The sequence below is a fragment of the Trachinotus anak genome, unplaced genomic scaffold (assembly GCF_046630095.1).
Source record: "Trachinotus anak isolate AG129_WGS33_773 ecotype Australia unplaced genomic scaffold, CSIRO_AGI_Tana_v1 ptg000004l, whole genome shotgun sequence".
NCBI lineage: Eukaryota > Metazoa > Chordata > Actinopteri > Carangiformes > Carangidae > Trachinotus > Trachinotus anak.
In genome coordinates, this window is record NW_027273855.1 from 14459603 (window position 1) to 14487256 (window position 27654).

At 42.1% G+C, this 27654-nt stretch overlaps 3 protein-coding genes across 4 annotated transcripts; all 3 read right to left on the bottom strand.

The window, feature by feature from the left end:
• Positions 1-705: 705 nt before the first annotated feature.
• LOC139620567 (protein lifeguard 2-like) lies at positions 706-6043 on the bottom strand. Its single transcript, XM_071476256.1, has 12 exons — positions 5847-6043; positions 4156-4246; positions 3924-4012; positions 3736-3800; positions 3586-3639; positions 3423-3473; positions 3268-3307; positions 2896-2933; positions 2675-2762; positions 2430-2525; positions 2191-2244; positions 706-2096 (listed from the first exon to the last, which is right to left on the bottom strand). Exons 1-12 carry the CDS (start codon positions 5859-5861, stop codon positions 1947-1949), a joined length of 831 nt encoding a protein of 276 aa, XP_071332357.1. The 5' UTR covers positions 5862-6043; the 3' UTR covers positions 706-1946.
• A 659-nt stretch (positions 6044-6702) lies between these two features.
• On the bottom strand, positions 6703-10483 carry mfsd5 (major facilitator superfamily domain containing 5). The gene is made up of 2 exons (XM_071476255.1): positions 10350-10483; positions 6703-8994 (listed from the first exon to the last, which is right to left on the bottom strand). Exon 2 carries the CDS (start codon positions 8911-8913, stop codon positions 7465-7467), a length of 1449 nt encoding a protein of 482 aa, XP_071332356.1. The 5' UTR covers positions 8914-8994; positions 10350-10483; the 3' UTR covers positions 6703-7464.
• Positions 10484-10912: 429 nt separating this feature from the next.
• On the bottom strand, positions 10913-23500 carry nr1d4a (nuclear receptor subfamily 1, group D, member 4a). Of its 2 annotated transcripts, none has more exons than XM_071476251.1 (8): positions 22970-23500; positions 16524-16832; positions 16343-16431; positions 16091-16235; positions 13167-13744; positions 12880-13065; positions 12519-12729; positions 10913-12404 (listed from the first exon to the last, which is right to left on the bottom strand). In XM_071476251.1, the coding sequence occupies exons 1-8, from the start codon at positions 22989-22991 to the stop codon at positions 12208-12210; spliced, it is 1737 nt and encodes a 578-aa protein (XP_071332352.1). In that variant the 5' UTR covers positions 22992-23500; the 3' UTR covers positions 10913-12207. The 2 variants fall into 2 exon arrangements, with proteins under 2 accessions (XP_071332352.1, XP_071332353.1); XM_071476252.1 differs by lacking the exon at positions 22970-23500 and adding an exon at positions 17740-18094.
• Positions 23501-27654: the final 4154 nt, after the last annotated feature.

The following is a 27654-nucleotide window of genomic DNA, read 5'->3' on the forward strand; positions in this document are numbered from 1 at the left end:
AATTCAATTGACAAAAATGCAAACCAAGAAGAAAACCTGCTCAGCCTGAAAAACAAAAGAAATTAGTAGATCTATAAGACACGTGTCATCTTCTAGTGTAATTCGTCCAATTAAAATTGTAAGATACAAAACACAATGGCATGGTGCCAGTATGGGCTATGGAGGATGACTGAGGAGCCATGCACAGATTATTATGTCACCTGCGCATCACAATATGGAACAGCCACTTGTACCTGCCCAAGCAGCATGACCTTTACCCACCTTTAGTCCTTAAATACATGTGTCCACCTTGACTAATTTGTGTGAGCTAACCTACCAGAATAAACCAGATAGAAAGGACAGTTTGCAAATATATATTATCACTATAATAAATATATGTACAGAGTGCTGCTCAATAACACATCTAGAGAACTGCCTGATGTTTTAGCAATGTAAATGATTTAGGAAATGATTTTATCACAGGAGAACATTCTGAATATTTAGAGACACCTATAGTAAAACACTTCCAAAACACTTAAATATTTACTGTCAAAATTAAGCACCCACTTACCCTGTCCTGCTGAAAATGGTCATCATTTAGTCATAGTTGTAATTTTCTAAATTAATTTCTTACATGGAGTTTCACATGAATAACAACAACTAAATGTGAAGTGAATGTGTTGACACACCATCTATTAAATTAGAATGAACCAATGAACACGCTCATACACATACACCCTTTAATAAATGAATACAGCATCACAAATACTACAGTGGAATGCTCTTAGAAGAATATACTACTGCATCAATATCATCAAATAAAGAAAAGGCCACTTTAGAAGACTAATAGAATCATTTCAAGCTTTGAACTTACCATTTATCCTTTAGCATATGCCTTCTAAAATATATCATTCTGTCTTAAAAAAATAAACTTCACAAATGCAGGCCTTATCAAAAGTTACAGTAAATTCATGCATGTTTGGCACTGTCATTTCTATATTTATTTATCATGTCACCGCTTCAAACCAACTATGTAAGTTTAAATAATATTAGAACCAAAAACTACAATGTCAACAGTCAAGGTTTGCTCAAATTAAACTTTTTTCATAAAAATTAGTCTGGACAATCTTCATTCAAAAGCTTTCAGGTTTAAACACACATATTAGACAAATGACATACTAATAATAAACATTGCAGCAATGTGAATGACAGCTTCATAGTTAAATGGAGAAAAAAAAAATCAACATATTAACCATATAGTATATAATGAGCGACAAATCAAGTAGCAATACCCCAATCCAGTAAATAATATTTTCAGATTGTCGTTCAAAAACCAGAAAAACAGGTCACCTACTCTCAAACTGTTAAAAAAAACAGTTAACTGCAAACACAGGGAAAGTCTTTAATTTAAAAAAAAAATTATGTTTGTGCTTTCAGTGACTAAATCAACACTCGCAGCAAAAGTCCAACAAATAGATGACTGTACTGGGCATAGTTAGGGCTTTTTTTAAGAGTCATGCATAAGGTCATAATGTGACATCTATTGTTTGCAGGATATTTGTGATACCAGTGCAAGCATGGATATATGACACCCATACAGCTTCATATGAACACTCACAGAATGTTTTATCTACATTAAATGGATCAAGATCAAGATCACACACCACTGATCACTGGTAAAGTTAGCTACCATAATGTGATAAGAGTTCCCAAACATGCTAGAGCGGAGGGAAATGTTATAGACATCTTAGGTGTGGATACTGACATAATTCTATGTACATATGTAGTTGTACAAGAGATTCACAAAGTATTTGTGACCATGTCAGTGTCAGGCAAAAAATAAAGCTGTTACAAGTGGAAGCATCGTCACCACAGTCACCAAAAATTCAAAAGACTTTTATCATGTCTGCCTATATTTCCATACTGGTGCATCCCTTATCTGTAGGTCAGGAAGTTAGGATGATGGTTTACTCTCGTTTTGTTCCAAAGATTTGGAGGAAGAAGGAGAAGATGTAGATGATATCTAGGTAGATGTTGAGAGTGGCAAAGACGTACTCTTCTGGACTCATGGTGTACCGCTTGTTCCCCATGAGGAGTTGGGTGTCAAATGCCAAAAACTGCAAGAGAAAATAAAACAAATTTTGTGTTTGTTTCTGATTCTGGTAGTCTACAATATGTGACACTTTCTATTTATAATGGCTGTAATCTTACCATGGTGAACAGTATGGCTCCCAAGACAGCGTAGGTGGCATCCAACCATGGTACCTAAATGGTAACGATGATTTGATTAGATCTGATTCCAGTATTTAGATCAGCACGTGAAAGGTCTTAGATTTGTATTTCACGTTAGACGTTTGTCAGACTGCCAATTTACGTTCATATTTAATGTAACTATTTCAATTCCTATCACACAGTCAGTGAAATTGTTTGATTTGGATAGACATACTTACATATTGGAAGGGAAGAACGAGTGCCAGCACCAGTCCAGAGATGAACAAGACCATGCAGAAGACAAAGAGCACACCTTGGTATGATGTCACATCAAACTGGTGGGAGAAAGAACATGAAATCAAACCTAAGTATGTTTATCCAGCAGTGTGAAAAACTGACACACAAATGATGTGTCTCAATCAAGCATGTATAAAAGATCAAATCTAAAGGTGCTGAAAAGATGACATGTTGTTTTTTCACTCGCCTTAGTTTGAAAGCTGAAGACTGTGACCAGGAGGCAAACAGCTGCTGCGATGCCCAGACACATCACCACTGACTTGGTATTATAGAAACTATTAAAACAAGAAACATGCAGGACTTGCTGAAAATGTTTCAAGCTGTTCAAGCTATGAAATGAAACATACATCACCACAAGATAGTAAAACAATACAGTCACATAAAGCAGTGAGCAAACATAAAGTATACCTGGACAACATCCCTGTCATGTAGGAGAGGGAGAGGGTCTGTAACAGGACATATGATAGGCATGTGAAAATGCAGGAAGTTATTCAAATCTCACTCCACTTCAGGAAAGTTGTGATTGACAGCGTTCATGGTCACAAAATATTTCCATATATTTGAGTTATGTCATTTTGGCTGTCAACTTACAATCACTTGTGGGGTGAAAGTTACACATGAACAAATATTGTTAATGTATGAATGCAGAGTTGGATACTCTAAACGTCTGTAGTCTGTCACTTTAATTTGAAACACAGCTCATCTAATAAAAGACAGAAAATTAGATCTATACATGTAAATGAATATTCAAAACACAACAAATATCTTCCTTGTACTTACAAAGATGGCAAGCAGAATCAGATTCCATGGAAACTGCCTCCTGATAGGAGTGAGAAAAGTGAATTCCAACAGTTTAGGTGATTTGTTTCCTTTTTTTCGATTTTATTTATTCATTTCTGATGATGTGCATTTAAGTTTGAAAACTTTTAACTTACCTTGGTGCAGCGCAGCAAGATAGGGTCAGATAGGTGACAAAGAACACAGCGCTGTTAAACAACAGAAATATTGTTAGATATGTTGTTAGACAGGAGAGACATGAACCAAAACTGTTATATATATTATGTATAATATGTATTACTGACTAGACCTGTGACTTACTAAGAAGCCCAGTACCACCCAGGGTTGGTTTGAATGTAGTCCTTCACAGGGTCACTAAAAGTAGGATAGTCTTAAGTAAGCACACTATATATCACAATTACTTGTTCAATATTGTTAAACATGGAGAAAATTGAGAAAGACCGGTCTTACCAGAATGTGAAAAGAGCCACAATAGCAAGTGTGACCAAAAGCTGGATCATCAACATGGCGTACACCTAAAAGAAAGCAAAGAGTAGAAATATTGTATAATTGTATATGTACTGTGGTCAGGCCTTTAAAGCACAGCATTCACAACAGAGCTGATATTTTAATCAATGGGATGAAGAAGCTTTTGACACCTTACGAATGAAGACCCTCCTGATGTTGCGATCATCCCAGGTGAACTCTGTGAGCATCTCGACATCATTGTAGCAAGGCGCACTGGTGCCTGGAGAATACATTTATTTAGATTTATTTAAGACTTTTTGATGGTTACGATTTACACCGTGTTTTATCATCCCAAAACATGATAAACATTGTCAAGTCTATTTGCAGAAAATAAGGACAAAAGAGCTTAAGGCGTTGCCATACCTGCAGTGGCTTCCTCATAGCTGGGAGGAGCTGGTGCCACCAAGGCCTGTCCACTGGAGGAGCCATTGGTGGTCTTGTTTGCAAGTGACAGCTGATAGCACAAAAGATGAGGAATTTGTTATTTTTTAGTTTATAGTCTGTTAGTCTGTTACTCATTTGAGCTGAGAGTTAAGGAATATTTTAAAGAAAAAAAAATCCCCTTGATTTAACCTGAACTTTAAATTTCCAGTCTTGAGTGTAAAACTTTTCAGATCCTACTGGTCCAACTGTTGCATATTCTTTAGGTAGTGTTCCCAGCGAGTCAGTAAATTAATCATATAACTGGTGTGATATAAACAAAAATACGTGCACCTCCCTGAAAATGTAAAGTTGTAAACATTGTGCAAAGATTGTATAATTCATACTATTCAGGATGATTGCAAATGAGTCATATTAGAGAGCTTCACCATCTTAGAAAATTAAGTGTTAAGACAGATCTGCAGATGTCTGACTGCAGACGTTTCATTAAAATGTATGCAGTACTGCTGTATGTATTGTATAGCCTAGTACAAGAATTACATTTTTGGAAACAAATTACTCCAGAATTATAACCACTGACATCTATCTAGTTACTTTAGCAGTACTTTTATATTTAATAACATCATATTTCACATAATTTGAAGTATTTTCATTGCCTCTACCTCACACATCAACTGCTTTCATTCACTGATATGTAAATTGACATTTCTAGTGCTTTCAGCTGTGACCTGTGATCAAATATTCAGATTTTAGAAGATAGTACCAGTGCATTTTTACAGAAAAAAAATATTTGAACTATTACTCAGTAAGGCTGTCAAGATTGTTGTCAATTAGGCAAATTTTTCTGTTGATCACTAATCCAGCAGGATACCCAAGAGTACAGGTTTCCTGGTGCCTAAAATGATGACTCTGACATATCACGGGGTTAATAGGGGCCCAGCAACAAATGTTTGCACCAGAGCCTTTTAGGAGCTTCATCCAGCGATGGTCAGAAAGCAGCGATTTTAATTAACCGGCGACGTTAGAAAGACCCAGAAGGTCGTGTGAAAACATTAACCGTGTTTACAGTATCCTCAATCTCATATGCTGGATGGATACGAGAGGCGCAAACTGTGACCAGGCTAAATGGTGCGTTTTGCCAGAGCTGGAGAGAAATGGGTTGTCATGGTGACGCAACTTGGTAAAACAACCGGTGACGCATTTCAGTCCCTGAAATAACACTGACCACCTTAGCATTACACAGCACAAACATATCATATTAACATAAGTGAATATATATATATATATATATATATGTGTATATATTGAAAGATGAAGATGTGATTGACAAGATAATGTGTCACAGTTGTTGAATCCTGCGGGATTTTGTGCACTCATTGATGCACGATTCAAGCAGGCTACTAGTTCACATTTCTCATTCACGTTTCATTAAAATGGCTCTAAAGCTGGCGGTGTTTAAAGCTGAACGGCCTGCATTGCATTCAAACATTTGACAATAGTGAGACTAAAGAGATGGAGAGGAGGCACGCATATCAACTGGACTGTTATGTAATAATCTAGGCCACATGCAGAAATTTAAAATACACAACTCTTTTTTTTTTTTTTTTTTTGTAATAAACAGTAGATAGTATAGAATCAGTAGACAGAATGACACGATTAAAGCAAGCTCTTACCTTGCCCTGTGTCATGGTCCCTGTCTGTCTCCCTGCAGTAGGCTGTCCTGTTGTGTATGTCAACCAGTCAATGGGGCTCTGGTGTCTCCTTTCTTGGTGTTGTAGTTCTTGCAGACAGAGTAACTAAGGACTGAGAGCTGAGAGAAAGGGCCTCAGACTGATAGTGCTCTTCTTGTGGCTCAGAATGAACAGCCTGTGACGATGCAGTGATGCAATCCCAAAACAACGCAGTTCAGAGTCGTGCAGATACCCCTCCCTCACCCACTGAGGGATGTTCTAGCACCATCCAGGTGAAGCTGCACCATAGAGAAAAGCTGGGACTGTACCACGGCACCGGGAAAAATGGGGAGGACGGGTGCCTGCGTGATGCCTTATGAGGAGAGAAGTCCAGAGAAATCTGGAAATATGGTCTGCAGCAAAAAGTGGGAAAGGGGTATTGCAGGGGCTAACATGTTGTGAAATTTCCACATTTAAAACTAGGATCAATGCTGGTTAAAATGTTTTCTGTGAATTTAATTAATCATCTTGCATTTGAATTACCTGAAACACAAGTGGCCTTTTTTTTTTTTTGGTAAAGGTGAGCAATTCATACCTGTTAACTTTCAAATTAACTAATACATACTGTATTTTTAAAATGATTGGTGCAAGATGAGACATTCATACAAAAAGGTTTTGTTAATTTTGAACTAAAAAAAATATTAGGGAGAATGTTTCCCCTTTAAAAAATGTGGTAAATTAAATTATTGGATTTTGTGACATTTTGAAAACCCTACCTGATACAACAGGATAAATATCATAAAACATAAACATAACACAAAAAAAGAAATTCTAATAAAAGAAAGAAATATCCATTATGTACAATGTGAGCTCTTTTATTTAAAAGTGCAAATAACAGAGAGATATTAAGACAATACAGAGAGAATATCCTGTAGATGTTGCAGAAAAAGTATTCAAAGTAAAACTAACCTACTGTAGAAAAATCACAGATGCTAGAAAAAAAAACAACAGAAATTCAAGTGCTGTGCAAGAAATAGGCTATTGTACAAACTGACATTCAAATCCTGGTCTACATACTAGTCATGACCTTATTTCTTTGGATGTTCATTCAGCTCTCTGTAAATTAATATGATTATTTTGAAATAAACTTCAGAATTAGGGATACCCACTGGACTATAGACAGGTGAAATGAATTATATCCTGTCAAACACATCATCCCATCTCCCCATAGGTGCACACATGGAGCCAATAACATGTTATCTGGAAAAATTATTGGAATGATACAGGGATTTTGGACATGGCTGAATAAGTTTTCAGCGCTTTACATGAAAAATGAAGGTAGATATGGCCAGGTTCCCAAAGTATCCCCACACAGACAGGATTAATAAAAGTCTCTTCCAAAAGAAGTAACAAGGTAAACATATAAATATGGAAATTTAATTGAACATTTATCTACCAAAACACCCATTTTAGGCTTTGATTCTCTTCACTGATTTATTTGGCAAATTGTAGACTTCTGACTACTATGGTCAAACACACAATGTTTCTAATTTCAGTCACACAAAACTGGTATAACACATTTCAAACCAGGAAAGCATAAATGGATATGTGGCCCTTCCCCTCAGTAAGTTTCACCCTCCCCTCTGGTTCCCTCCAGTCTCAGGTCTGTGTCATTTCTCCCCAGGGTAAACAGACTAACAACAGCCATCAAAGCTGCCAGCATCATGATGGCACAGCCTCCAAACATGTGTATGGTGCCACTGCCACCCTCCCCTGCACCTGTTCCTGATACCTCCCCGTGGAGAGCCAGCAGCCCTAAGCAGGCCAGCAGGTGCAGAGGCAGCCGGAACCAGGCCAACACGCCAGCCCGCTTCTCCTCTGGGATAACCCTGCCTTGGAGAAAGCTGACTGCTGGGAAGTAGAGGCCACAGGCAAGCTCCAGCAGCAGGAAGGCCAGAAAGGATTCATGAGGTCTAGGCTGGCCTGGGGCAGTGGAAAAGGTCAGCATGAAGAAAGAAAAGAAAGCCATCAGCACAGCCAGGCAGAGCACATGGCCAGGCTGTAGATGGTACCGAGTGGAGGTGGCTAGGCGGTACAGCAAGGAGCCAGCCATGCTGGCAGCCATCAGGCAAGAGAACACTATTCCTAAAGGTGGCCCATGAGGGTCCAGTACTGGGGTCCACAGGAAAACAAAAATGTAGAGGACACTTTCAAACAGAGCCTGCACTCCACCCAAAAGCATGACTCTCCTGTCTGAAAGCAGGCAGCGCAGCCCCTCATGGCAGCTGCGTGAGAACCGGGCCTTTGCAGACAATCGGGTCACACCTCCATTCGGAGTGCCAAGGAGAAGTGTCTGTTTGTCCCCTTCAGGACCTCCTTCAGCCTCTTCCTTGCCCCAGTCTGTTAGCACCATCCAGCCACAGCACACCAGGCAGGGGATAGCCAGGAGAAAGGGAGCCACTGGCCCCAGGTGGAGCCACTCAGCCAGCAAGTTAGCCACTAGCCCTGCTCCAACAGCGAGTCCATGGTTCCAGGTAGCAGCTTTGTTGAAGGTGCTGGGGATCCACTCCTTGGGAAAATCATGGACATCTACATGTCGGTACACATACCAGGCTTCAAATGAGGTGGTGAGCAGGGATGTGGACAGACCTCCCAGGACACGGCCCACAATCAAAACAAAGTAATCTCGGGACAGCTTTGTGAGACAACAAGCAGAGTAGGACAGACAGAAGAGAAGACATGTCTGTCTGCGGCCCAAGACTTGAGGGAGCCAGCCTGAGAAAGGAGCAAACAGAACACAGGAAGCCAGGCCACACACATATAAGATGGCTATTTGGGATTCCAGGAAACTGTAGTGGCGATAAAGTTTGTAGAGGTAGGGACCCTGGAGCCAGTCTGCCCACAAAGCCAAAAGGTATGCCCGGAGGAATATACTCTGGAAGCGACGGAAGGCTGGGTTGGCTACAGCTGTAGGAGCGGACTGAGGTGGGGTGAGGCGGCGTGCTGTGATCTCGAGGCCAACGCACAGGGCAAGCAGGAAAATTATGGCAAGATATGCTGTCACCAACATGGTGTGATAAACTGCACCCACTTGAGGTCAAACCTGAGGTCCTGGGGTGTTTTCAACTCTTTTTTTCCTGTTTCTCACCACCTGTGGAGAGACAAGGTGAATAAGACATATATACAGGTGGAAGAACAAAACTGAAATTAGCTTCTGATTCAGCAATCAAGGGCAAAGTTAAGGGAAAGAGTGTTAAGACATGCTAGTTCAAACTTTAACCCATTTTTAGATTTGTGAAAGCTTTATTTTAGTTGTGAAAGCAAAAAATAATTTCCAGGTCTACATGAAAAAGCACTATTCCTAGACTTTTCAAATCTGGACTGTATTAAGCCAGAGAAGCTAAAGACTGTTTAAAATACAATGAGATAGGAGAAATCAACCAGAGGAATTCCCATTTTTGTGGTTTCAGACATAAAATAAAGATTTCACAAATCTAACACAATCTTTTACAGTCTTTAGCTGTAGAGATAGATAGCTAGATAGATGGGTTAAAACATGGTAAAGTAACTAACTCTATCTCATTATTAAGAAATCAGTTATTTCTGAACAGAGTAGATATTTAGACAACCACAATGTTGTAGCACCATCACAAAAACAATGTGGTAGGTAACAAGCAATGAAATTAGTGGATAAATTATATAGAAATAACTAAACAGACTGAATAGAATGCAAAAATTAAAGTAAATATAGATGAACTGAGAAAAAAAACAGACTAACGATAGATTCATAGATATATAATGTCTTGTATATACTATACAATGGTGGTAATACAATACACTATAGAACACTGTATGTTAGTGCAAGACGGGTGGATATACTGTGTATAGAGACGTATAAGCCTTGTAAGATCAGATTTATCTGCTATATAACAGATGTGATACATAATGTGATAAATAAAAAGTCCAGATGAGCGGTTTGTCCTGTCAAGAGAAAAACTTTTCTGTCAGAGGAGTGATGACAGCTGGCCGGACTGACTTCTTCTATATTACACTTAGGGAGAGACAAGTCAAAGTATAATACCTTTTGATCTAGACCTGGTTTACGGTCTGGTCGGGAAGACGTAACTTTCTCCTTAACTGGCGTCATGATAGAGGAGCGTTTACGTTACTGTTGTGTAACTTTTCCACGTTGGAAATCTGTGAGTGAAATCGCTTCAAAAGCCTTTTGATGTCAGGTCGGCATGAGAGTTAGTTGCTTGACTTGTTATTTTGGTGTAACGAGGCTAATAAGCTCTACTTTTAAATTTGTTGTTTCTGAACAAAATGTCATTAACTAGTTATGTCAATATAATGTTAAATTTACCTGCATTAATACCTTTAATACTGATTAGTGAAGCGCCATTGTTATTTAGCTATCGCTAGCCAACAAGCTAACCCGCTACTAAAATAAAACTTTCGCCAATATCCTATTTGTTATACTGAATAATACTATATTATATATCTTACCGTGTCGTGTGACAGTCGTCCCATAGTAGTGACACGACGTAGAAAGTGATAACATACAACTTAACTAGCTAAGTGATAGTACAGGACACAGCTAAGGAAGTATATCTTCAGCAAACAGACCGTTCACTTCCGGTATCCGGCATGTAATATTTCACCACAAGGTGGCATTCTTACTTTGTTTTTTCATTTCCATGGGTAGGAGAGAGGTGTTGCATGTCTGTACACAAGCTAACAGTTATTTGAGTTCGTTATATGCTTTAGTTTTTCCATGTTTTCTGATCAAATCTACACACAGACTCCCAAAACTTTCAGCTGTATACAACATAACTCAATGGTAATGAACTATGTAGTTGGATGCTGTCCATCCTGCGTTTCTAGCCATGAATACAATCACCCTTTTAAGAGGAGTCAACATACACACTCTAACTGCATGCAGAGTGGGCTATGAACTTGTGTTAGATAAATGCAACACAACTTTCAGTTGCATTAGGCATTTTCCAGATCCACACAGGCCTACCCACCATACATCTTCTAAATTGACACAAAAGAACAACACACACAAGTTGAATAATACATAATTTGAACTTTATATCATTATATCATTTCTATTTAGGAAGAAAGATTTACAAAATGTACAAGATGTGCTCGATCAGCCATAATCAAACAAGCAAAGCAGTGAGAAGACCAATCAAACAAGATCTCTCACCCAAAAATATCTCTTGTGTTTGTATGACAAACATTGGGGGCAGCGGAGGGGTGGATGTGGAGTGAGTGCTGGTGATTTCAGGGATTATGCTGGTTGGTTACATCATCTGACAACAGGAAGTGTGTCCAAGACGTCTCTGAATCCCTACTACATATTCTCCTGTGAAAAGCCCCCTTGGCATGGCCAAACCCCCACCTAGTACAGGAAGGTCAGTACATTCTTCTTTACACCGAACTCATCTGTCCGATCCATTATATATATCAGTTCAGTCATTGATACGTAGACATTAGGGTAAAATAATATTTACAGCAACAAAAATAAACAAAGGAACTACAAAACCCAACATGCATGAAGCAACTCCATCTGTCCAGATGTGACACAATATATGCAGACACAATGTTTTTGTGAAATCATAGAAAATACCATTGACTAATGAAGTTGGCATTTTCAAACCCAAGGTGTGCCAAATGTTATCTGGTAGATTAGTCAAAAATACAGACTGAATGCATCCCATTGTGCACAAGCAACACGTTAAAATAGTGGTCTCATTCCAGTGCTAATGCAGATGGCGTGTTTGTGAAACTGTGATACACAATTACCTTAAAATTTCAGATTTTGCTATGTAATATATACAGGTTCCCTTTCTCTTAAACACAAACTGACACAAAGTCGATCATCACAAATGGTCCCTATGTAATAACTGTTTAGATCTACGATATCCGTCTTCCAGCTGCTGCTTAGTGATGGCCTGTTGATACTGTATGATTTAAGGAATAAAAAGAAGTGAACTGGCTTTTATTCTTAAATACACTGGATAATGAACAAATGCACAAATGATCTGTCCAAAAGGGTAATAGTAACTCTACACAATTATTTATTTTTTACTGGAACAATGTCTTTCAGGAGGTGCTGAGGTTTATGTGTATACATGAGTTTGTCTGTGTATGTTTATTTGTCCCAAAACATTGCATGAAGATCAATAGTGAATCAAAAATATGCTTTCCACTACCCTCCTTTATCCTTTTCAAAAAGCACTCCTCAGATTGCAAAATTCCTTGTTCCTCAATTGTGAAGGAAGTCGTGCCCTTGGAAGATAGTGTGGTGTGTGGTGTGTATGTGGTGTACTGTATACGTTTGTCTCTGTGTGTCTGCTTATGGATCAATGCGAAAGGCCAACAGTTTGTCGGAGTGCAGGTTGTTGAGGGTGCGCAGGTCTGGCAGGCGCAAGAGGAGTTTCGGGAAGAGGGCGGTGTCATCTGGGCGACGTTGAGTGATCAGTGACCGTAGAGCACGAATCAGCCCCTCCTGGAGCTGCTCTACAGCCCACATGTCCGAGATGCCAGAACGGTCTGAGGAGCACAGACAGACACAGTTAATAAATTATTAGTTGATTAACGTGTCACTACACTGCAGCTTTTGCCACATTTTTACCTCTCATGGAGTAAATTGTGCCCCTCTCTTACCTGCAGAGACCAGCACCACAGCCATGAAGAGAGCCATTTCATCAGGCTCTAGCCCCAGGGAGCCCAACTTCTCACTGAACTCAAACATTGCATCCAGCAGGGAACCCATGCCCAAAGCCCGCAGGGTAGGCAAGGGGTAAGTTTGGCCATTTAGGAAGGTCACCGTACGCTCCTCAGCATTGAACAAAGTGCAGAACCTCACCATCAGAACCTAAACACACAAATAATGGAGAAAAAAGAGGAGGAAGATAAGTTTGAGACAAATACTTACACCAACAATACATTTGAACTTATAAGACAGGAGTCACAAATTTTGCATTTATAACAAGAAATATTAATCGTTTGAAAGATATGTCATTACCTGGAAGGTGCCTGATTTGAGCAGCATGACCTGGTCTTGTTGGCTAAGCTCTTGAAATCCTGGGATGCCCTTGGCAAACTCTACAACCTCCTTGACAGCAGGAGTGAAACACTGAGAGAAGGATTCCCATATCTCCTGACTCGTACGTTCTGCTCCTGATACAGGGCACGCGTTGAGAGGACAGGCCTTAAAAAAAGACAAAAGATACAGAAAGAATTAAAATTTGTTGGTCAAACAAGGCATAAGATGGAACTCTTAATCTAATTTTGTATGCTTCCTGCACTTACCAGCACTTTAGCTCCTGGAGCTAATTTCCATGGGCAGGAGGGCTGATTTGTGGCATTTCCAGCATTGCGAAGACTATTCTGATTGGCAGAGGTTCCCCTTTGAGGTGTTGTTCCATTAGAGTGGTCATGATTCTGATTTCCTGACACTAAGTAGGTGTAGCGATTGTTGTCCACATTGTGGAATATAGGTTGGTTGTCATTAGGGGCAACTGGGCACAGAGTGGCAGGGGCAACAGGGCAAGACTGGTAACTCTGGGCAGAGGTGGGGTGAGATGAGACTTGGGGAAAACTGGCATCCTGAGAAAAGGGAGATGTGTTGTTGTTGGTGGTGATGTTAGCCCTCTTGGCTGCTCTCTCCTGGTTGCTGGTGTTGCTGCTGGTGAAGATGTCACGGTAGGCTCTGGAGATGGCCCCAATGGCCTCTTTTGCGTCGCCATCTTCTGGGCTGGAGGGAGCATCCTTCACTGAAGATGAGTCCATGTCCATGGCAGCCGACTCGTTTAGGCTGTTCATGTAGCTCTGCATCTCATCCAGAAGTCGCTGCTTCTCTCTCTTAGGGATGCGACCAAAACGCACAGCTAGGGAAGACACAAGCAGTGAAGACAGATCAGCCTCCAGTCATTGTGACAACATGGAGATTTATAAAGTTTTATACTCTGTTTCTTTAGACAATTTCTCTCCTTTTTGAGTAAATGTTATTCCACGTTTGTTTATTTTTTGCTTGAATAGAATGCTCACTGAAATTGCATCCATTTCTAAAGATGCATGCACTCCAATGACAACCAAGACCAACTGATTTCTTTAAGATGAAGAGGCAGGTGCATTCTACCTATACAGTGGTGCTATTTAGGAAGCACGTACTCTAATGTAACTTATATTGGCTATACATTAAGCTAACCATGGTGAAACAGTTACCCGTTACACCTCCTTATACAGATGCACACATCTAAAGCACGAACAACTCCTGAAGTTTCAAATGATTTCAAGGTGAATCACGCAAGCTGTGAGATGAAAACTCCCCATCCCCCTTCCCACAGTAGCCATCAGCTGGAGAGGCTATTTATAGACCCCCTGCTACCATCTGCCTCATCCTCTCCTCTATCCAACCCTGTCTCCTTCCTCTCCCGCTCCCTCCCTCCATTTGTAAGTAGGGCAGTGGGGCAACGTGAGCGTGATGTCACTGGCACTCTGATCATGAGAGGGAGAAGGATGAGGGAGGTGGGCTTGAAGAGCATAAATGAGCTGAGGAGAGAGCAGTGAGTAAGTGTAGAGGACTGACATGAGAGATAGTGATACATTGAAAGTGAGAGTGTGTCTGTGTGCGTGGGAGGTGTGTGTCTGTGCGCCAGTGCAAGTTAGAGATAGAAGAAGCAGAAAAGTTGAACTGGTACAGCTTCAAAGACTTGTGCGAGTATAGAGTACCTGATTCTTTTTTTTTTTTTTTTTTGAGTGGAGCAGAAATTTTGTATGGCAGCATCATATTTCATTCCCACATGCTAAATATAAACACTTCACATAAAAAACATACCCTGTTGGGTCAAGTGAGGCAATTTACTTGACCCAGTAATATGCACAGTAGATAATACTATGTTACCAAATATACGGTAATGTGTTCACCGCCTGCAGGGTCCCCTGATGAGGATGGGGCCAGTAAAATAGCATGAGATTAATCCCTTTCATCATGGTTAAAAAGAAGCAAACGCAGACTAATGAGCTGTTGCTCTAAAAATGTTGTTCTGGTTAGAGGAAGAAAAGTGTGCCGTCATGCCAACTGACTTAAATATTTGCCTATATTGTAGAGCCACAGTCACACGGCTGCCTGGTGTGAAATCAGGGTGTACTATTTATTGTGGGCTGCAGGCAGTTGCATGCGGTTTTCCTGTTTTTGTAATGGTTGAAACAGAGCAAAAAGGGGTTTCTAGGTTGTGGTCCCTAACGTTTTCGAAAATCTCCTCTATAGGGGTCAACTTGACTGTTTGTTCTCTTATTTAGTCACATTTTGACACTCTATTTTCTCTCTAAACCAAAAGTGTCAGGCACTTGCAGAAATAACACTAACCTCTTTACTAGATTAGGCAATGCAGGGTACTGGAGGGTGGAGATAAGCAGAAACCATACTGAGAGGCAGAAGACAGGAAAACTACACCAAGTAGGTCATGATGTATGAATACACTACAGGCCAAATTCTGTATTGTTTTTCTAGGTCAGCGCAGCTGTTTTCTTAATCTGTGATGATAGGTGATCAATCAATGTTTAGCTATCAGAGCTAAAACTAGGTGATGTAAGCGTCACGCCTGATAAATTCTGTCACAACAACTGGCTGTTTTTTTGCATCCCTTGCTTAATTGTTGCCCTATCCCTCATTAATTGCAGTAAGAATTTCTATGGGCACACACCAGGTAATCAAGTTGACCCTGTTCCAATTTCCTAAAATAATTCCTGTGTTTGCTGCAGTTTTCTAGATGATAGATAGCTTCAGGGACTTCAAGGCTCCTCTTCTCATAAATCATTGTCTGAGGGGGAGATGTAAGAGAGCTGAGGGGACATGGAGGAGGAGGGGCTGAACTGAACAAGAGTTTAGAGGTAACAGTATTGTGGGAAGATGCTGCAAAGGGCAGTGGAAAGACACTTAGAAACAAACTTGAGAGAGTGATACAAGGCCAGATGGTAATCTTGGGTAGTGCAGTGACATAGTAGAAGGGCAAGGCAGGTACAGGTCTGCTGATCGAGTGAGTGCCTGAGCTACTGGCACGATGACCTCAAAAGACTTTCCGCATTACATTTTTCACAGAGACCTACATATCAGTGCTGTTCCTCTTTCAGGCTGCTCATTTCCCTGCTGCTTTGGCTAATCAGGGCACTGTGGTATTCTGGCAGAACTGCATGAGGGTCTCTCTCATTAAAAATGTGTCAGGATGTCTCACCATCTCTTGACATGCCAACAGAGAGGCATTTCTTGAAGCGGCAGTGCTGACAACGGTTTCGGTTCATGCGCATGATCAGACAGTTCTCATTCTTCACACACATCTTGTAGTTGATGTTCTGCTGGATGCTCCGGCGGAAGAAACCCTGGAACATATACATATATAATTATATACATATAAAACATGAAACAAGTGTACCTAAAGAAACACGTCGTTTAGTTGTGCCACCAGGTTTCTGTGATCAGGGCTTACCTTGCAACCCTCACATGCATGCACTCCATAGTGGAAACCAGATGCTATGTCTCCACAGACTTTGCAAAGCAGGACCATTCCACCTGTCTCTGAGGAAGGGTAAAAAGACAGTTAGATAAGATCCAAAAACTTACATCAAGGTATAAATCTTTATGCATATTGACAGTGAGGAAACACTTACTGGTGAAAGTTCCTGTGAACCCGCATGGCCTCTTTCCTGTGATGGGGTGTGCATAGGTATGCTGTGGAGTGGCTGCTACAGGGGGGGCGCTATAGACCTCTGGGAACTGGAATACCAGTTTGGAGGATTGGGTGGTGCACCCAGCTGCCCTCTGTTTCAGTGGCCCAATCTCTGTAAAGGTGACCTCCTCTGGAGATGAGGGCTGGGAGTGTGAAGAGGGTGACTGTGTCTGGTACCCACTGGAGGGGCTGCCAGGGCTGGGGCTGGCACTGCCAGAGGAACCTGCATACAGGATGACTCCTCCACCACCTGCAGACAAGGGAAAGATTGGGGAACATTAGCCTTTGATCTGAGCTCCTAATTAAAGCACACAATGTCACTGATAAGAAGTGGTCTCAATTTTTGTGTGCCATATATGTAGACCACTGTAAGTTATCGGCTGAATAAAATCCATTATAAACGTGTCATAAAAATGAAGTTGGCCATCGATATCTCCTTAGAAACCGTTTAGCTGCTCCACAGCGTTGGATGTGATGTAATGTTGCACAACCTCTGGGCAGCAGAGAACAGCTCTGAGAATGTGCAGCGTCGTTGCCTCATCCTGAGTGTAACAGGCGTAATGGCTCGCTGAAGCGGATAAAGTGGGCGCTAAAAATACTGCTGGTAGCACAGCAACAAAGCAGGCAGGCTTTCTCTGGAAGCACCAAGCGAGCGCTGCTTTTTTGTTAATAATCCCATGCTAATGCAGCATTTATAAAGGCAGCATATAAATACGTGGGATGGTTTTTTTTTTTTTTTTCAGGTTCAGCTGTGCTCCTTTTCTTGAAGTTTCGCTTCCCTCAGTCATGCGCCGTGGATGAGCCGAGACACGGCCTCACGTGTCTGCGGGGTCCGCCGCCTCCTCCGCTCCAATAATAGCCTCTCTCTCTCTCTCTCTCTCTCTCTCTCTCTCTCTCTCTCTCTCTCTCTCTCTCTCCCCGCTGGCACCGTGCCCAGCGCCAGTCAACAGCACGACACCTGACCGCCGCCTCACATGCGTGGACTCCTGACACGGTTACTGCCCGAACCAAATCCGCAGTCCCGTGTTGCAATATACAACAATCTGAAGTCAGATCTGTGTTTATAAACATGCGCTGACTGGGAAGCTACCCCCCCCCCCACCACCACCACCACCACACACACACACCCCGGGACATGAGGTGGCACCGAGTCTCACCGCTGTTCATGCGCCACCAACAGTCGGAGAATGTGAGTCACGTTTTCGCGGAGGACCGTATGACTGGACCGCTGGATCGCTGCAGCTGCTCGGTGTACAGTAGAGTCCAGCGGAGAGACGCTCAGAGTGACAAATTATACGCAAAGCTAAGGCAGGCGTTCAAAATAATAGAAGCAAATATGGCTCCAATTTAAAACCTTCCCTCGTGGTTGGCTTGCACATGCAACATACTTATAATTGCCAACATCAACAAATTGCTGGGGTACAGTGGTTAAGCCAACTCAGCCTTGTTTGTGGAAAACCATGTGTAAGTGCAGCAGGCTGGTCCCTGTGTTGCTGTGTTGCCCTTTGCTGCGCAAAGTGTTTGTTTAGCTCCAATGTTTTGATAATCCAACCAGCACGTGTTGGTGGATTTGTTGACTCATGCCAGAGCCATAGACAGATCCAGCAGACACAAGCCTGAGCCTCACCTCTTCCTGAGCTTACATCTAGACAGTGGTGGCCCAGCCCCCACTCCACCCAAACACATTGCATGTCCACCTGAAGGCTCACATGTAGCCTACAGTGTTTATGAATGGCCCCCTAGAGTCACCCTGCTGTAAAGGCCTGTCAATTAACAATCCATTTTACAGCCTGCTTTTCAGTGGTGATGGGCGGGACCAAAACTGTCACCTGCATGTATCAAGTATCATAGTAGAAAGGTTAAAACAATCACAATCTACAATCTACAATCAAAACATCGCAGAAAGTGCCAGTGTCCTCACAGGCTGCAAAGTGCTATTGCAAGTGCCAATCAATTGATTATATGTTAGGCAGCATTACTGTTTGCATATATTATATTTATTAGATACATTATATTGTTATATGCAGTTCCTCTTATCTCCATATGCAAATGTCTTTTGATAACTTGGCAATTGATAACTATAGGTATTAGGCTACATTTATGCAGTGTATTGCAGCTACATCAAACTTGACATGGTTTTCTTGGGGTTTTTTATGTGTTCTATGGGATTTCCCACACAGCAAACCAGGATTGCCATGCACACTATCAGAGTGCACAAGACAGTTACAATTTAGGTCACTGCAGACAGCATTAATTGAGGAGTCAATCAGTCCTGAGTGCCCATTTTAAGCTTAGCCTACCCGTGCGAGCACTAATCTGCCTGGGACCAGAGGCAGGCAGAGAAACGTGAGCAGTGAGCAGTGAGCAGCCACGACAGCTCCTCTCCTCTTTTCTCCTCTCCCTTTCCCTCTTGTCCTTTATCTCTCACTTACACTGGTTCGCCTAAATGCAGGACATGGAGAGGCAGCCACAGATAGCCTACAGTGGTGTAAGGTTTATAAATATGGCATATAGGATTGCCTCCTGAGAGCAATACAGTGTTTATTAAGCTGTAACAGAGACATGTGTATGGCCAACAAAGAGTTATTGTGTGCTGAACACAACCAGTCTGCCAGAACTACTTGGGTGTTTGCAGAAGACTTCATTAACTCAGACTTGTGTAACTAGGTCAATATCACATCTTGATCAAATTGTGTCCATGTGCCTCGAGCATCTCTCCACACTGAAGCTGCATCACACACTAGCTCCGGCTCAAGCAATATTCATAAGAAACTGTGTTAGATTTTCACAGTTGATAGCTATAATTTCTAAATTCCACTGTATGATTTGAAGCCTGTACTTTAATACCCCGGGTGTAATTTGTCTGGCACTCGATCTGTTGTCAAACATGGACTGAAAACATCCGTTTCGAGGTTATGCGAGTTTATCAGAAGGGTTCCAGCCTCCTCACTGTTTTTTTAATCCGCTATCTGTTCTACCTCCACGTCGCTGGGAGAGGGCAGCGGATGAGAGGAGAGATGCTGTGCTTAAGAGCGGAGTCACGTTTCGGCTGAAACACACCCTCAGCTGCGTGTGTGCGCCCTGAACCGATGGGCTCGGGACAGATGTTGCAAAGTCAAAACTGAGTCAGCTTCAACCGCACTGCGAGGTCTCTGATTCGAGGGAGGGGGGGGGGATTTCAATACAAGCAAACGGCGCATGAGGCGCGCAAACGTGACGAGAGAGAGAGAGAGGGAGAAAAAAAAGTGAATGCATGGAATCGCTGACCCACTGACCAAGCTCTCCCTCCACCACCACCACCGCGGGCGGCGTCAACACAGAAGCGTCCGTGAGGGGGGTGGGGGGGGTGGGGGGGGTGGGGGGGGGGGTGGCTCACGCGTCGCACGCGGCTCTGCGAGGGGAGCCACGTGAGGAGGCTTTTGACGGAGCTCTCACCGGGAAAAGACACGAAGCCAGGAGCCAGAGCTCCCACAGCCCGCCGGGGGGCTTATCATTGAAGAGCCGAATTAAGTAGACCAGCATGTTGTGCGCCGGGGTGGTCTGACTGTGCACCACCGGCAGCACCGCCTGCACCGTCAGCCAGACGCTTTATAAACATTAGGGGGAAATTTATGTGTCAGCATGTGGCCGGACCCGAGTTTATAGTCTGAAAAAAATGCACAAGATTATACATTTCTTCCCCAAAAACCACTCAATATCAGGTGAATTACAGCCTAGAGTGTTATATTTTATTGCCTATACAATTGAGTTGTTTTCTTACATCTCTTTTTATATATAGTATAATACACTATATATAGTGTATTAGAATAGGGGAGAAAGAGTTCAGCTGTAGTACATATTGGTTGTACCACTCAATTTCTCCCATTCAGAAACTCAGAGATGTCAATAAACCCATACTGCATGTTCAGTTTGCTTTTCAGGAAAAAGACACATATTTTTGTGGACTCATATGTCTGTTTGGGGGGTTCATTACCCATATATTTTAAAGATGCTGGAGTTTTTGATGTTAAATAACTTCATCACCTTTTTGCCGTACTTTAAACCAACATTCTTATCTTATACTACATAGTTTATCATAGTGCTTATAATATTATGGCTGACCTCATGGAGTCAGATGTAAGCATGAACTGATGAAGCCTCTTGGATGAGAGGTGAAGCGTTTTCCTAGACAAATAACCAAGTCCAGTTGCTTTCGATTTAAAATTCCTTTGAGATGCTAAGTAATGATGGTTTCCAATCAATGGTGAGAAATGGGCTAGAGTTAGGGCTCTGTGTACCTTAAACATGGAGAGCATTATTGCAGGAAAAGGGGAGTGTCAGAAGAACTTTTAGTGACAGGACACAGGGAAAAGTCAGTTTTTATCCCAAGCAACATTTCACAACTGTATGTGACCTACTGTAATAGCATACTAATACTATTATAGTGCTACTGAGAAAATGTTGGTGTCAAGGAAGACTAAATATTTGCAGTGTCACAGCAACATATTACAACTGACCTTTAACGCGAGGTCAAGGTTGTGCAAGTCAACGTAAATATGGATTCTGGCAAATATTACATAATGCATGTGTCAAGATGTCTTGTACATTTTCAAATATTAGCTGGACTGATTTTTGGCTTGCCAACATTTGCAGTGATATAAACAATGTTACAACTGAACCTAGGCTCCCCTGCTTTATGTTTATAAGAGTCAAAGGAAATACATAATAGGCCTATACTGTTATGGCAGCATTTATCTGCATATGATCTAGTTGGGCCCATTTTGTAAATTATATGGCATATAAGAAATGCAATACTCCCACCCCCTCAACCCAATCATCTCTGCAGCTACACACACACACACACACACACACACAATCTCATTTTATCTGCTGGACTTTATGAGCCTTACAGCCCACCACTACAGCCATATATTTGCCAAGTTATGATGAAGTTTATGAGCTTTGTTTAGATCACACTGAACTCATGAGTGAAATGAAGCCATGTGCATTCCAGTAAGCTTATTGAAATATTAAAGGTCAGTGAACCCAGTTCAAGGTGGTCACTTACATTTAGACCGATGAGAGAAAGAAAAAGTGACTAAACACTTAGAGAAAGTTGACCAGTGCACTGTCATAAATAAGCAATTGCATAAACTGTAAAATACAAAAGTAAACAGTTTAATAAACAAATAAAAAAAACTTGCAATTTCAAACTCGACCCCCAGAACCTCATTCACACACATACGTGCACACACACACACACACACACACACACACACACACACACACACCAAAACATCAATAAAACAGCAACACTACAGCTAATACTACAGCTATTATCTACGATCACACATGTAACTGCCTTGCTTGTTCGGAGAAAAAACACTGGCCCACTTTACCAACACAAATAAAAAGTCACAACCCGGTGAGTGGGTTCAGTGTTGCCTTCAGATTAGAGTAACATGTTGACAGGACACAGGGTGCGCCCATCACCTGTGCCGAAACGTGACCGTGGCTGCTGTAAATGATTCACTGTCAATAGGAGACGAAGCCGCCGCCTGATGCCCCTGAACGGGCGGAAGTCCCGCCGTTATCAACTTTTATACTGCTTTTATACTACATAAAAAGAAACAAACACGCCCTTTACGCCAGAGTTTCTTTTTGTTTGTCCCCCCCCCTCCCCACCCCGTGAGCCGGCAGAGGGTCAGTGACGGGTTATGATCACAGTGACAGCTCCACGTGAGTTTGTTTTCATGAAGAGAAACAGGAAGTGGACGGCCCTCACCGCTGCTCATATGGCGTGGGTCGCTGGCGGTGGAGCTGCAGTCCAGGAGCCGCGTTTGCACATTTAAACGCACTGCAGCAACTTTTTTTTTTTTTTTTTTTTTTTGTGTGTGTCAACTTGGCGCAAAGCGTTGCAGTTGCACTTCTATTGCACATAGAGACAAGCTTAAGTGACTCAGTTCCAAACTCCTGCGTAAGCCTAATATTCCCAAACACTGATAAAGCTACAAAATTATTCAGCTCAGTGATTAGTTCACAAAAAAAAAAAAAAAAATGCATGCAAAAGTGATGTATCGTGCACTTACTGGTAAACAAACACATGCAATTGCAAACATAATTGCCAGTTATGTTCATATTAGAAAACAATACTACATTTTGAACTTTGAGGGATGCTTTACAAAAATACCAGAATGAACGATAGAAATTCTGCTTTGTGTAACATTAATTCAATCTTTATTATAGGCCTATATAAAGTCAAATGCATTTCAATTTTAATAATAAATTAAAGTTAGGCAGCGCTCAATTGCATCGGTTTTGACTCTTATGTCATAGTCATCATTGCTACCATCGGCTTATGGAACGACTGCTGCCTGCAAGTTAACATAATGTCAAAATGAATCTTACCGCCGCCAGGGCTGTGATCCATGTCTCTTGTTGATGTCGATGAAGTGAAATAAACTCGGAGACAGACGTCCGTGAATGTCACTAGACTGGAGCAAAAGTCTTTTGAAGACAGGTGAGAAAGTCAAGAAATAGTTTCGCGTAAAACACCTGCTCCATGGAGCGCAAAAAAAAAAAAAAAGATTGGGAAGAAGTGATGGAAACGCGTCCACTGCGCGTAAAGTTCTTCCTGAGCAAAGTGTAGGCAGGTGTCTCTCTCAGTGCTCGGCTCTCTTCTGACAGAGGTGTGTCAGGCAGGCAGGTCTCCCCGAAGATACCTGGGTGTGATGTTGCACGGGTGAAGATTAAACGATTCTCATGAATTCCAAGAAAGTAGAGTCAGCATATCCGTGAAGGGCCAGGCCTGACATACACACCCACTGATACAAACACCCACATCAATCACGTTTGCAGGTGAGTAGGAAATGTGACCGCCTTTCCGCTCTCTCCAACTTGTGTTGTGTCTGTTTGTGTGGGATTTGGCTCACTCTTTCTATCTCGCTGAGTCCTTTCTCTCTCTCTCTTTCTCTCTCTGTCTCTCTTTCTCTCTCTCTCTCTCTCCTTCACGCTTTTGTGCATTTTCATTGGCGGGGATCTGGAGCTGAGGGGAGTTTGATGCGCTTATTCGACCGTGGTATGTGTTCAGTAAAGCCACGCTACATGTGCGCTCTGCATGTGCCGTGGAGAGCGCTGCCCTACTGATACACATTTTATGCAAAGTACGGAGCGTGTGGTGCGGAGGGATGGAGAGATTGGTGGATGAGGCACATGGACAATAGGCGTGGCTCACCGTGACTGCTTGTTCTGTGACAAGCAGCGCTGCAAACGGATGGTAAACACTGAGACATGCCAAACATCGGGTAAGTGCCAAGTTTATAGCCCATGTGCCAAAAGGAAACTGTAGATGCGCAGCTGGACCCATGACACATCAGCAACACGCTGCTGGGGGAAACCATAAACACACAGCTTAGGTTCAAATTTCGACTATACTGGAAAAACCTAAATCTTGATTTTTTTTTTCATGAAATTTTCTGATTATTTTCGCGTTGAAAAAAACCAAAAAAGTTTTCCTTGTTGCGTTTACGGGAGAAGTCAACTTCCACATAAAAAAAAAAAAAAAAAAAAAATCTTAGTGTTAGGTTTAAATTTTGTTTGTCCAACAAGACGTTTTTAACATTCAGTCAGCAACAAACAGTCGCCTCTGGACCTGCAGGACCAAGCCAAACACAGAGGAAAGCGCCCCTCACTGGCAAGTCACGGCACTGGCACATAAGCAGGATCCTATCCATCCATCCATCCATCCATCTATCCATCTATCCATCCATCCATCTATCTATCTATCTATCTATCTATCTATCTATCTATCTATCTATCTATCTATCTATCTATCTATCTATCCTGATGCGAGTGTTCACGAAAAAAGCAAACAACAAGAAAAACAAAAAATAAGAAAAAAAACAAAACAAAACAGCACACTTTAAATAATCTTGTCTCCATTTCTTTTTCAACATTTCGACCCCAAATGGTCTTCCTCGGGTAAAGTCTGGGTGTTGTTACCCAGCCCAAAAAAAGCCACTGTGAGTCTGCCTCCGGATGATTGCCTGATATCGCTGACAAACACGTTTTATTGATTTATTTGTTTATAATTTCTACCTCTATATAGTTTGTTAGTTTCCCATATCTATCTATCTATCTATCTATCTATCTATCTATCTATCTATCTATCTATCTATCTATCTAATTAATTAATTAATTAATTGTATAGATAATTAATTGCTTAAATGACTTGTTAGAAAACCAGTATCTATTTCCCGTATCTCATGCTTACACATTTGGTGAAGGGCATGTTCAAACTGATTAGTCCAAAACCAGCATGATAACTAGGAAATGATAAAGATAGTCATTATTATTATTCCAGTGGGGTCGTAATGTCATTATTAGTATCGCTCCTCCAAATCAGACATTGTCACAGGCAAGGAGAGTGGACTGGGTGTTAATTCACTCACATATATACATATTTGTGACTTTGGTATTTCGGTACGGTTCTTGTGGTTTGCGCCTCATCACGCCCTCACTGACAGTACGAGTGCTGCAGTCCTCTCCTCCACCGCCAGGGGGAGTCACAGTGTCATAAATCTCCACGCTCGGCAGCTCCCACCGACGCCCCTGAACCGCCGGGACACGGTGACGGATTGGCAACAAACGAAGGTAATCTGACAAATGACTGAGATGATCTCTGAAGCGTAAGACCAAATGGGGCGATCTTTCCACGCCGCCGTGCCGCGACAGAGGATCCTCTGAAGACTTGTCCGTGACTTTGTTTTGTCTCCTTCACAGAAAACTTCGTGCGCTTGTCATCCAACTATTTATGCTTCAGACTTCTGGGGGGTGAGGGGGGGGGGTGGGGGTGCTCGCGTTTGAAGCTCCGGGCGAAGAAGGTAGGCTTGTGTACTTTACATAAATCATCTCCTGTCGTGATTAATTGGATGTGTCTAAGAATAAACGAGGCAAAAGCTACGTCAATCGGGAGTGTGTGTTTACTGTAATTGTGTGTGTGTGTGTGTGTGTGAGTAAGACTCACGCACCCATCATGAGAACACGTTATGGCAGGGCACGGGATAATTACAGGCTGGTGAAACTGTTGGGGGACTGAGCAGAGCAGGACTCGCTGCCAACATACACACCTGCAAAGCACTGCTTAGCCCGAGGCTTAAAAGACACTCTTCATCACTGTCTGTCTTTCTGTCTGTGAGTCTGTCACCCAGCGCCTCACCCCCACCCACCCCTCACACACACACTCACACACCTTGTTGAATGTGTGCTTTATGAGAATGATGCCAGCTAAGTGTGAGAGACTTAAGTTTATTCCAGGCTGAATCTCGCAGTTTGTTTTAAATTAGCTTCCAGGGCGGTTGATTAAGATCAGGAAAGCAAAGCAAATGAGCAAAGAATGCAGAACATTTTCCAGAGAAGACTGCGTGGAATTAGCCTCATGATCAGCATAGACTTTTTTTTTTTTCCTCAGAAAAATAGCAAACACAGACCTGTGTGTAATCTCACCGTAGAAAACATACACCATATTCATATATATTCATATACTAACCCAACATGCCGAAAAGCACAAGCAAATGAAAACATTTTTTTTTTCATGTTTCCTGTGCAGTATTTAGTGCCCAGCTTTCTCACAAGGGCAGTTTTATGTGCAGGGAAGGAGGCATGGAAAAGAAGACCTTTCCTTTTGAGCTCACAGATTTGCAGTAATTACAGAATCACTTCCATATGTGGCTCTCTGGCTGCCTTCTCGCTGCCCCCACCACCCCTCTCTTCCCCAGTGTTCTCTCTCTTTTTCTCTCTCTCCTTTTTCATTTGCATTCTCCCCTATTCCTCTTTTTTTCTGCTTTTATTTTTCTGGCTTCCCCTCATGAACTCGGAGCATTTTTTTTTTTTTTTGTAAAACCACAGCTTAAACAAAGTTTATGATAATCAGAACATCCTGGCATTTTTGGCAATCGGCTGTGCTTTTTGGTGATTCAATTAGACCACGCTTGCCAAAAAAATATAAAATGAAAAAATAAAAGAGTGAGCAATTCAGTGAGAGAGAAGAGAGACATGGATGGGAGAGGGGAAATGTTGAAGAATACGGAAATATGAAAAAGAGGAAAGAAAAAGAATGGGAGCTCAGTGAAGAATTCGAGAGGCAGGGACGGAGCATGAAGGAGGGAGAGGTGGAACAGAAAATGAGGCAGAGAGAGGGAGGGCTGGAGTAATGCTTTTTGACAGAGGTGGGTTCAAGATGGGTTCATGGTGACATCATGGCTGATTTTTGAGGAAAGTATAGACAGGAGAGCCGTTCACCTTTCATTGGACACACATGTTGGGGAATAGGCAGGAGCGCTCATGTGCTGGCACACACACTGGTAGCTGTGTCGACAACCTCTGAATGCAACCCAAAATATGCACAAGAAACCCACTCCTCTTTTTATTTTCTCTTTCTCTCCCTCCTCCCCTTCTCTTTTTCCCTTCATCTCTGTTGCAGTAAAAAAGCTTTTGGCTCTCACTCACTCTTTTCCAAGCTTTGTGCTCATTTGTTTTTGTTAGAGGAGTACATAGTGGTATATGCCCTTCGGTCCCTAACACATACATTTCTCCTTTGCCATGAGTAACTCATTTTCCTGTGAGTAGTATTCCTCTGTGTATGTTTTTACTTCAAGGCGGTTGGACTCTAAATGAGCGCACTTTGCCAGGCGGGATGAATGAGCTCCTTCATTTCACAGGATGTGTGTTTGAGTCTGTAACCAAGAAAGTGCAAGCAAGGGTATATTTGTGTGTTGTGTGTGCATGAATGTGTTTCTGCATGTGTGCGCGCAAATGACTCTGGAGTGGGGCGTGTGCGTTCGCCCTGCGTCCCCCTGCCTGTCTCAGTGCGGCACCAAACTGCACATGACATCAATCTGAATGTGGGGAAATAGTGATCTCATTACAGGCATCTTGTTACTGATTAAAACCTGCCGCCACAGGCACCAGCTCACTGCGCCCCTTCTCACCTCCCCACCACCAATCCCATCAACTTCCCCACCCCACCCCCTGTTCCTCTACAATCCATCCATCTCTCCATCTCAGCCTCCAGTTTTCTTTCCCTCCCTCTTTCT